This window comes from Neophocaena asiaeorientalis, unplaced genomic scaffold (assembly GCF_003031525.2).
Source record: "Neophocaena asiaeorientalis asiaeorientalis breed wild unplaced genomic scaffold, Neophocaena_asiaeorientalis_V1.1 scaffold230, whole genome shotgun sequence".
Classification (NCBI taxonomy): domain Eukaryota; kingdom Metazoa; phylum Chordata; class Mammalia; order Artiodactyla; family Phocoenidae; genus Neophocaena; species Neophocaena asiaeorientalis.
Window position 1 is genome coordinate 6,557,580 of NW_020175186.1, and position 12,106 is coordinate 6,569,685.

At 36.8% G+C, this 12,106-nt stretch overlaps 1 protein-coding gene across 1 annotated transcript in view; it reads left to right on the forward strand.

Moving 5' to 3' along the window:
* Positions 1–12,106, forward strand: part of ANO3 (anoctamin 3) — a 397,425-nt gene that overhangs the window by 106,663 nt on the left and 278,656 nt on the right. Inside the window, 2 exon segments of the mRNA XM_024764654.1 lie at positions 11,115–11,169; positions 11,171–11,189. Coding sequence (XP_024620422.1) covers positions 11,115–11,169; positions 11,171–11,189 — 74 coding nt within the window.

Genomic DNA, 12,106 nt, shown 5'->3' on the forward strand with positions numbered 1-12,106 from the left:
TTTTGATGGACTCAATAGATTACACCTCTCTCTTCCCTGCCTGAATTTTAAACCAGTTGATGAATAGAGCACTGGAGACTGACAGATGGCTATCAAAAGGTCAGCTGTATAACTGGTGAAAGCTAGGAGAATGGGACTTTGATGTGAGCAAATGAGCTTGCCCAATTTCCTCTTCTTCTGAACTTGAGACCTTCCCACCAGGTAACTGACACAACAGGCAACCTCCATAGTGTCAGACCCCATATTATGTGGCAGAAGAGAGGGGAACAGACCAAAATAGAGGATAAAAAATTGCTGAACCAAGCATTCCTAGCTCCTTTTTCCCCAAACTTGCAAATCATATAAGCCAGATAAACTAGATATTTTCCCCTGGGGAAGAGAGGCCAGGGGTGTATGCTATTGAAGTCCTCCACTTAGAACTTTTGTATATGCAAGTTTATAATTCATATATTATTAACAAATACATAAAACAATGAAAAGGAGTACTTAGCCTCCCCTTTCCATGAATCCAGGATTTTTTTCTTTAAACAGTTGACATTTATTATTGACAATAATAATAAATATTGTATTGTATTATTATTGTATGATATACTGTATATATATTGCATTGTATTACCAAGAGTGAGGTAATAGGTTTATAAAACATTTATAGAATTTGATATGCAAAATATGAAATTAGGAAGGGAAGTGAATTAAGACACTAGTAATAGAAGGGGAAACCAAAATTATTAGGGCTGAAAAAAGATGAAATGACAGCAACATTTTTAAAAGAGTGTAAGGTACTGAAAGTAGAGAGACATTACAAATGGCATGGTCAAATTATACATGCCCTGTAGTTCCACTGCAAGGATAATCAGGTGATATATTAGTCAGGAATAAACTCTGTAAGCATTTGTGCAGTGATGTGCTTTGAACTCTTAAAGATGCATTCACAAAGGAATGTGGAAAAACTGTCCCCTGAAACAGATGTGTTTTTATATCTGTAATGCCAAGCAAGATTATTTTCAGGCCTTGTTGTCATATATTAATTATAAAAATTTGAGATTTTACTCTGAGTGAAGTGGAAGTTCATTGAATGCAGGGTTTTAAGCAAAGGGGTCATATTAGCTGGATTTCATTTTAAACTCATCTGCCTCGTGTCTACTCACTCTCAATCCCAAACCTACCCCCATGCTCAGCAACTGTGATAGTAGAGAGACCAATTAGGAGACTTGCAGCAGTGGAGATGGTGAGAAGTCATAGTTAGATTCTGGATATATTTTGAAAGTGGACTGAATGTGGGTTATGAGAAAAAGGATTCAAGATTTTGGTCTCCAAGATTTTCCCCATCAACTGATATGGGAAAACTAAGAGTGAATTTGGTCTGGGAGCAGATGTCAGGAGGTTCATTTGGGAATGTTGTGTTTGGACATGATTCTTGCAGATCAAGTGGAAATGTAAAGAACACAGATATGTGGTATAAATGCCTGGAGTTAGAGAGAGATATCTGGACTGGAGATGTGCTTTTAGGAGATAGCAGCATTTAGATAATGTTTAAAACCATGAGACATTATGAGATCACCAAGGGTAGGGAATAAAGATAAAAAAGAGAAGGATCCAAAGACTGAGCTGTGTGCCTTTCCAAAGTTGATAGGTCAAGAGATGAGAATAATGCACAAAGGAGACTGAGAAGAAGCATCTAGTGAGGTTGGGGAAGAGCCATGGAAGAGTTGTGTCCTGGAGGCCAAGTGGGGAAAGTATATCAAGGAGGAAGGCACAAGGAATTGTGTCAAATGTCCCTAATATACCAAATAAGATGAAGACGAAGAATTGACCATTGACCTTGGCAGTGAAGAGCCATTGGTGACTTTGGCAGTCTTCCTGGAGCTATGGTACAACAACAATGACAAAAACCTACTGTGGAAGGTTTAAGAAGAGGAGTTATAAATAATGACTACTGACCCTACTTTTGTGGAATTTTGGAGCAAAAGGGAACAAATAAATTGGGAAGAAACCACCAGGAAAACTGGCGTCAAAAGAGGTTGCTTTTTTTTTTCTTTCTAATTTTTAGGAATTAAAACAGCATACTTGTATGGTGATGGGGAGTTATCAACTAAAGATAGGGTGGGGTGGGGAGAGAGGCTGGATTTGACTCTGTAAGGAGAGAGCATGGGAAAATTATTGGTCTGAAGTAGGTGAGAACGATGGAAACTACTGCGTAAGTAGAGGAGATGGACGGACTTAGTTGGGAGTGCAGTTAGTTTATCTTGAGTATCAGGCAGGAAGTCAGAATACATGGGTACAGATGCCAGTGGGTGGGTGGGAGCTGTGGAAGTTTTCTTCAGATTGCTTCAGTCTTCTCAGTGAAACAGGAAGCAAAATCATCAGCTGAGAGTGAGGATTGGGGAGGAGGTGTTGGAAGACAGAATTTGCAGTGAGGGAATAAAATATGAAATATTCTTCTAGGAGAGTGGCAAAATAAGATGACCAGGGAAATATATTTTGGCTGCTCGTAGCATTAAGGACCCATTCGAGGTTATTGTTATAAATTTTAAGGGGATCAGCCTACATGTTGACACATTTTTTCCTCCAGTTGTGGTTTAACTGCCCAGGTATATTCATTGAGTTGGTGTGATACGCACATGCGCACAGACAAACACGCACATGACTCATATTTTAAAGAAAATGTTTTGTGTCTCCCCTGTTCTATTCAAAAGAATATTTTTAATAATATTCATGGTCATGTTACAGCTCTATCTGAGATGGTATTTTTAAAAATAATAATACAAAGGCTTGATACCATGTCTCTAAAACAGTTGCTAATATTTTTCTTCCTTTTGTCTTTTTCCCTCTAGACATTGAACCTGATTTTAAAACCAAACAAAAATACAAACAAAAAGCACTACACCCCAACTAACATAACCAAGTATGTAAGAATTGAAAATTATTTTAGAGAGCAATTCCATTCCCCTCATTACAGATGGGGAAACTGAAGCCCATGGGAGAGGGATTGGCCCATAATACACAAGATTCCATATAATTCTACCCATAGAATTTCCCAATCAAACTACCTTATTTGTTTTCTTCAGAGCCATATCACAGATCAGATTCTGCCTTATGTTATGATATGGCCAAGGGGTATTACTGGTTTGGATTTTGGCAGTCATGTTGGAACAAACTTCTAGATGCTTTCATTATAGATCTTCTTCTGCAGAACAGGTGTGTAGAAAAAGGTCTGTGTTAATTCCTGGCAGATGCTCAACCTTTCTTCTCCTACATATGCAACAGCTCAGCTGAAGCAAAAGTAACCTATCCCTGCATAATATCCCTCACATTATTTTTAGGAAAATGGCGTTACTGTTGCCTGGTTACCTCTTTATTTTCTTAATTGCCTCTTTATAATGTGAGTTTCATAAGCTATAGCAACCTCATGGAAAATCCAGAATTGCAGATGATTACCATTGTCATTAACTTTCTCATTTCCACTTGGAATTAAAAGTCTAGATACCTGGATTCTTGTCCTGTTTCTACCATAGATTTGTAACCTTGGTTAAGTAACTGAACTTTCTGGGCCGCTTATTTTTTAACCTGTTAAATGAATAAAATGGACTTGATCAGTGGTTACAGTATTTTTAAAGTAGCAGCATCCAGGTTGTGTGAGAAATGAAAATGAAGTTTTTGTTTGTTTGTTTGTTTTCTTAATTTAAATCAGAGCTAGGATGGCCCAGTTGACCACTCTTTCAGCACCTTCCAACCTTCCCAGGTTTCCTTGAGACAGCTTCACAGAACCCAGGTTCTCCAAGGATCACAATTTAAAACTGCTAGAGGGTCTAATATCACTTCTGGTTCTATCATTTTATAAATATATGATGTTATGCTATGTGTGTGTGTGTGTGTGTGTTTGTGTGTGTGTGTGTGATGAAAATGTTCAGGCAAAAGATGCACCTATAGTTTGCAAAGACCCTTAAATACCTTAGACCATAGACCATAAACTTTTATTTTTCCCCTCATTGATGTAGCTTCAAAGGAAAAGAAGTAGGCTCAAAGTGAGATTGATGGAGACCTTTGCCTTCTCATCCCATTTTTAAGTTCCATAATATAGATAAGCTTACATCTGTTAGAAGAAGGTTCATGGTTAAGAGTGGTAGAGAGTGAGTAATGCCACAGATTGCAAAGTGGGGAGAAACTGGTGATTCAGCCCTGCTTAAGCTCCAGGTACTGGGCAGAAGCTATGAAGGCATCTGCCAAGATCCAGCCAGTCTGCCAGTTATCATGTGGTATCTGTCTCACATGATTCTTTACATGTAAACTGAATTTTACCCTAATCTTTGGAGAAGTGAGGAGAAAGGTTCCTTTGTACAGAAGTGGTTAAGGCTTAAGAGTTCATTTTCAAAAACCAACAAAAGTCAGAATACCTCTGATTATTCTAATGAATAATCTAAGGGCCTTAAACAAATACTACTTTCAAAATTCTTTTTATGTTTATATCACTGTAGAAGCAGTACAGATAACAAATTACAATCGCTGGAATGTATATAGTTCAGAGAAGAAAATAAAAGTCTGAAATATTACTACTTGAAGATTCGCAATTTTAATATTCTGTAACATTTTACTTTCAGCTTTTGTGTAGACATATATTAATGAAACGATAATGATACCATGCAAAAAAAGTGTTACCACCAGCAATATATAAAAGTACTTTGTGATAAGATTCTCACAAATATTAAATATTATCATTTTTAGCTTTTATAATATGGTACCCTATTCCTGTTTTTATTTCTTTGATTTCTGGTGATAATATTTTTAGTATTTACGTAATTTTTAATATTTTAAATGTGCTTTTAGAATAGAGCAAGCTTTCTCCTTAGGCTTTTATAGTGACTTAAATTGACCACTTTTAAAATAGTATGCTTAAGTACATGCAGCAGTGGCCAATGTGGGTTAACCTGTATATAATACTTTAGTGTTGAGGATTCATATGTTATATAACTAGTCACCAATGAGGAGCAATAATGCAGCATTACCCTTTTAATCCATTAAATTCATGTTAACTTATTGTGTTATTTGAAATTAATTTTCTCAAATTACAAATACATTATATATAATATGTAACATATTTATATTTATTTATTTAATAACATGTAAATCCCCCCATGACCTCCCAAAGCCACTTACCACAGGTGACCACTGTAACAACTTAACATATTATCCTTCCTTAGTCTTTCCAACTTATATAATACAGATACATTCATAAAATAGGGGGATTATAACTAAGGAGGTCATAACATAATAGTTTTTGAAACTTGCTTTGTTCCTTAAGAATATATAATAATATCTTTTCACATCAGTACATGTAGATCCACCTCATTCATTTTAATGGCTTCTTTATAGGATTGTAAAATTTTGAAAAGTTTTTTTAGGACTTGTTTTCAATTGTTCAGTGTTAGACATAATATGGTAATAAATATCACTGTGTGTCTGTATTTTGGCTTTGTACGTGTATTTCAGTAAGAGAGATTCCCAGAAGTGTAATTGCTGTGGTAAAGTTAATCTGTGTTTTAGTTTTTAAATTACTGCCAAACTGACCTTAAAATGGGATTTGCCACTTTAAAGTCATATCAACAGTGTATGTCAGCACCCATTTCTTTATACACTGTCAAACCTGGCTTTTATCAGTTCAGTGTCTTTAGATATATTGGCAATCTGATGGCCTTTTTTTTTTTTTACATCTTTATTGGAGTATAATTGCTTTACAATGTTGTGTTAGTTTCTGCTGTATAACAAAGTAAATCAGCTATATGTATATGTATATCCCCAGTCTGATGGCATTTTGTTTTAATTTGTGTTCTTTAATTGTTCCTAAGGTTTCACACTCTTTTTCAAGTACAATCTCCTTATATATGTTAAAGAATGACTGATATACAATTGTGTCTTGATTTCCTCTTTCATTCAATTGTTAATGTTGGATTTTTGAGAACTTTTATAATTAACTTCTAATTTTGTTGGATTGCAGTCAGAGAATATGTTCAGAGATACACTTATTTGGTCTCCTGAAAGTGAAATCCTATAGCTGTCTCTTTCTTACAGCCTGGTGATGTGCCCTGGTTGTGCTGCTAGTTTGGGGAATTGCAGAGACCAGGAGTTGCTGTGGGAGGACTTGGTATACTATTCCAACCAAACAAACGACATAAACAAAATACCCACTTTTGCATGGTTGTTTCATGATTGTTTAAAAGGTTTACCTCTATTTTCTATATCTAGTGTTCATATTTCTATATAGTAATTACACACACACACACACACACGCACATGTGCACACACACACATACACACACTACCACCTTTGAGCTAAACAACCAGGTAGTCTCTCCCCATCTCCTAAAAGCTTTCCTGCCTTAGAAGCAGAACTTTTGCCTTCCTATGTTTCATAAAGCTTTGTATTAATTTTCCACATGATACATATCTTCATTAATCTTTAAACCTCCCACAAATATACTTTTTAAGAAAATCTATTCACTTCAACCTAATGCTTAAATTTAATGCTTTACTTATAGCAAGTTATGTATTCCATACCTATATCCATATCCATGTTACAACTATGTGAAAAGTTAAGTTGCAGGGGGTTTGGTAAGAGACATATTGCCATCCCAGTTAAACAATTAGAAACTACCTAATTCTTGTTAAAGAGAGAAGGAACTTCAGATCATCCACCTCAATCCCATTTTACAGAGACAGAAAGTAAGGAAAAGTGAACTTCCCAAGATTATCTGCTTAGTTGGTCATGACTTACTTTCATTCTGAACTGATTCATTAGTTTTTGTTTGTTTGTTTGTTTGTTTTTGTTTTTGGCTGCACCACACAGCTTGTGGGATTTTAGTTCCCCGACCAGGGATTGAACCCGGGCCCTCGGTGGTGAGAGTGTGAAGTTCTCACCGCTGGACTTCCAGGGGATTCCCCATTAGTTCTTTGAAAATTGAAAAAAAATTCACACAAACCTTTGTAATCATGAAAAACAATCATAGGTTAAGTTGTGTTTCACCGTTGATGGTATATGATTTATTGTGGTTTAAAGAGCATCATTCAATGAATCAGTGAGTGGTTGCAAGCTTTTTAATTTAAACAAATTCTGACACTGGTTGTCTTTTCTTCTTCCATCTCTTTCAAGATTATATGTAGCTCCTTCAGTGATACTGGTGTCCAGATTTGTCGACTTATTTAAGCAATTTAAACAGACTAGTGTAGGCTTTCCCACTGAGTCAAACAACAGACATCATTTGTGCCTTAGTCATAAATCCTGATAAAAGGGGTTTCAGAGCAAAACCAAATTTGATATCTAATATTTAACAAGTAGTCTGGGGAGACTTTTACTTAGAAATCAAAATTTAACGAGATATTTCAATTCACTATTGCATTTCTGAAGATGAACTAGTCTGATGTAATTCTCTTCTTTCAAAGTTCTTTACTGAACTTTCTATAATTGTTTTTCATGCAAGATTTGAAACATTTGGCCAGATATACATACTGACACAGAAACTAGCATTTTGAAATTGATATGTATATACATGGTGGACAACCTCCCAAATTAACATTTAAGATATAGAATTCTCCCAAGATAGAGCTGAAAATACCATAGTGTTTTTGTTTTTTGTTTGTTTTTGTTTTCAAATACTCCACTTGTGGCCCTTTATTTCCTCATTGATTCCCTTTCTATCTTCTGCCAACCAGATGTGAGTATTGGCTAGGAATCTGTCTTGGCCTCCTGTACTTTTTTCTTCCTATATTTCTCTTCCAAGAGCTTTCTCCTTATATAGGTTCTGTTCTCACCTTTATGTGTATACCATTTCAATCTATGTCTCCTGCTCCTACCCCTCTCTCAGGTCATGAACACATGTACTGAATTGTCTCACATTCAACCCAAAGGTAGTGTGTCTGAAGTTGAACCTGTCATACTGAACCTGCCTAACCTTCTTCCATGCATCCTAATGTCGACATTGGAAAACTTGGGTCTCCTGAGCCTGAAATACTAGCATGAACTATGATATCCTTCTATTTCCATCTCTTCCCTTTACCTACTCTCCAGCCAATTGTGATTTTCTGGTGCTTCTTTTGTAATGTTACTTATGTGTCTTACTTCCTACTGCTACAACTTGATTGGAGCTTCAGCCTACCTTTAAGCATTCACAGATGATCTATGAGGATCTATACCATGACTTTTCCATAATCTTCTACACACAATTGCCAGACTAATCTTCCTAAAACTTACTTTTAATAATTAGGGCCTCTTCCTCAGTGTCCTTCAGATGTAGTTAATGATTTAGTGAAAAAGACAAGATGTTTCAGTTTTGTTTACCATCACATGATTGAATTGGACCACATGTTTTTCAGATTCCATATAATTATGGCATTTTCTGCATTTGTTGGGCTAGAGTTGTGTAAACGTGCTTCTCCAACCCCATCTTCTTCTCTTTGTCTCTCAGGACCCCTTTGTCTATTCTGCTTCCACACTTCTCTCATTATTTCTCACACTTGAAGTAACTTTAAAATATCCTTGGTCTATCCAAATCCTTTATACTTTTGAAGGTCAACTTAAATCTTATTACCTGAAGATATTCAGTTCAAAATTATTATTACCATTCTGAAAAAAAATCTGGCCTTTGCTCAAAATCATTTTAGATGTTTTATCATATTGATAACACAATTGGAAAATCTAAATACTCTTTTCCAAAGACATATAAGTGCTAGGTAAGAAAGAATAATGAAGAAACCTGGGTTTAAGTCTCAGCTCTTTAACTTCCAATCTACATGTCTCCTAACAAGCCCCTTACCCAACACACACTGTCTCATTTTGCTCATTTGTGAAATAAGTAGGATTGGATTAGATAGTCCCCAAGTCTCTTTCAGTTTATAATTCATAAACCAATATTTAAAGACATTTCATATAATATAGTATAAACTATACTATTATACATCAAACTCTACTATTATGAAATAGACTATTTTATTACATGTTTATCTGGTGATCATTAAATTTCTCAAGCCCAGGCCCTTATAAAAATATTCAAGCTTCAGAATCAAAATGATAAATTACAGGATAGTTGTTTTATTTTTATTACTGTATAAAACCAGTTTAATTCAATTGAGCTATTAAAATGTGGCATTACTTACTCAATAGTTTCTGATACTAATTCCAGTGTGGGTTATGGGAGACGTTTTCCACACCAGCAAGAAATTCTTGGGACACCACCTGGATATCCCACAATTCAACTCAATTCTGACACTGTCTTTCCAGAAATATCATCAGATTCCACAGGTTACGAACTCCATCCTACAAGACTTCTCCCCCCACCCCCATACTTCGCATGCTTGTCACAAGCCCAAGTTGTTACCTGTGCTCTGACTAGCTACAAATTGGAGGTTTCAAGGACCCCCCCCTCCTTGGTCTTCAGATGCTAGTCACCAGCCCAGGCTGTTACCTGTACTTCTGACCAACTGGCTATATATTAGAGGTTCCCATGAGTCCCTCCTTCCTTGGGTTTGATCAGTATTTTAGAGAGGCTCACAGAACTCTGAAAAACATTTTACTTACTAGATTACTGGTTTATTGTAAAAGGTTGTAACTCAGGAATAGACAGATGGAAGAGATGCATAGGGCAAGGTATGTGGGAAGGAGCGCAGAGCTTCCATGCCCTCTCCAGGTGTGCCAGTCTCACCAAATCTCCATGTGTTCACCGACACAGAAACTCTCAGAACCCTGTCCTTTTAGATGTTTATGGAGGCTTCATTACACAGCTGTAATTGATTAAATCATTGGCCATTGGTGATTGAATTCAATCTCCAGCCACTTTTCCTTCCCCAGATGTCAGGATATCAGGGGGTGGGACTGCAGTTCCAACCTTCTAATCACATGGTTGACTGTCTTAGAAACTAAGCCCGCATTCACAGGTGCTATCCATAAGTCACCTAATTAATGAAGCAAAAAATACCTTTAGGCCTCCCACACTTAGGAAATCCCAAGGATTTTAGGAACTCTAGGCCAGAAGTGGGGATGAATACCAAATATGTATTTCTTATTATAAATCACAACATCACACATATAATATACTAATTGAATAAGCTAGGGAACTTTTATTGGGAAAAAAAAGCTTGCTAAGTAAAAGTCACTGACAAACATCGATGGATTGGGAATGGGGATGAAGATACAGAAATGAATTCAAAGGTTTGGTATCTACATTCAAGGAACCAATTGTCTAATGGGGGAGGCATACAGATAAATTACTGTAATTATAAGCATAAGAAGCTGTTAATTGTTACCACTTATTGAATACTGTGAACTAGGACCTATGCCAGAGACTAACATACAAATGCTAATTAACATGCACAAACTATATTTTACAAGATTCCAAGATTATTATTCCTATTTTGCAAAAGAAAAAAATGAGATCAGAAATCTTAATCTCTCCAAAGTCATATAACTAGAGTGATGAGAATGTACTATCCATTACATCTTATTAGGTATCTTTTGAGGCTTGGAAATATTTCTGTAGAAAGGCTTATTCAAAAGGAATAATTATTTCTAAATGGAGGTGTCACTTAGAAAATTGCCTTTGAAAGTAGCCTTAGAGTTGAGTCTTATAAGAAGAGTAGATTTTCCATTGACTTGGTGGGTAGACAAGTCATTTTAGGCACAAAGAACAGATTGAATAAAATCCCAGAGGAAAGAAGTAGAAGTCATATTCAGGGAATTCTGGTGATTAAGCATATATAATAAGAAGAGCAGGGAGTGAGCAAAGAAAAAGATGCAGCTTTTGAGGTTGGATGGGCAGGATATTAGAAGAGTGTGTTACTTACCCAGGGCAAGTTAATTGTAAAAAGCCATTCTAAGTTCTTTCAAAGATGACAGCTCAATCAGCTTACATAACAGGGAATAGAATCTACCCACCTGCTTAGTTTCTAATGCAATTTGCTGAAAGCTGTGTCTTCCTACACACTTCATCATAACTAATTTGACCTATACCAGATAGTAGTTTTACAGCACCTGCAGTCAACATGAAAAGCTCTTTTTTTCATGATAATTTTCTACTCTCTTTCTGGTCTGTTGAGTTTCTAAGCAATTTTTTTCTTGTTCTTTGCTCCCTCTTGCAAAAGTTTTGCTCTTCTCATCGTGGGCTTGAAAATAGTGTGTGGGTTGCCAAAAGGCAAATACAATGAAGGTGAGTTTTGAGGTTGGTTTCAGGTGCTCCCACCAACCTTTTTCTTCAGTATAATGGAGGAGCAACTCCAGAGTCTTTGTGGGGTGTGAAAATTTAACACAAATTTCCAGGATCACATTCATATTATTAGTTATTATGTATTTTATTTAGTTTTATCCAGTAAAGCCAATCTACTGACACCAGGTTTTGGTGAAGGAAAGTGCAGCATTTATTGCAGGTGCCAAGCAAGGCCTATGGGCAGCTAATGACCCGAACTCCCTGATGGGTTTCAAGGAAGGGTTTTTAAAAGCATGGTGAGTGAGAGAGTCTCAGGGTACATGATCAGCACATGCACAATTCTCTAATTGGTTGATGGTGAGGTAACAGGGTGGTGTCATGGGGGTTAGCATCATCAATCCTCAGGCTCCAGCCAGTCTGGGGCCTATGTGCTCATGGTCATCTTGCAGTTAACTTCTTCCATCTGGTGGGAGTTTTAGTATCTGTGAAACAGCTCAGGAATGTGCATCAGATGCTATATCTGTGTCCTTCAAGGAGGAACTAAAGATTCTGTGACTCTGCTATATGGCTGATCCATTGTTTAAATTGATGCCAGTTCTCCTGGCCCAATTGCTATTTCTTTGTTACTACATGTTCATATTTTTCTAATCATTAATTTTTTTTTTTTTTTTTTTTTTTTTTTTTGCGGTATGCGGGCCTCTCACTGTTGTGGCCTCTCCCGTTGCGGAGCACAGGCTCCAGACGCACAGGCTCAGCGGCCATGGCTCACGGGCCTAGCCGCTCTGCGGCATGTGGGATCTTCCCGGACCGGGGCACAAACCCGTGTCCCCTGCATCAGCAGGCGGACTCTCAACCACTGCGCCACCAGGGAAGCCCTAATCATTCATTTTTGAGCCAGCCTTTTGTGACTCAGGGGAGGC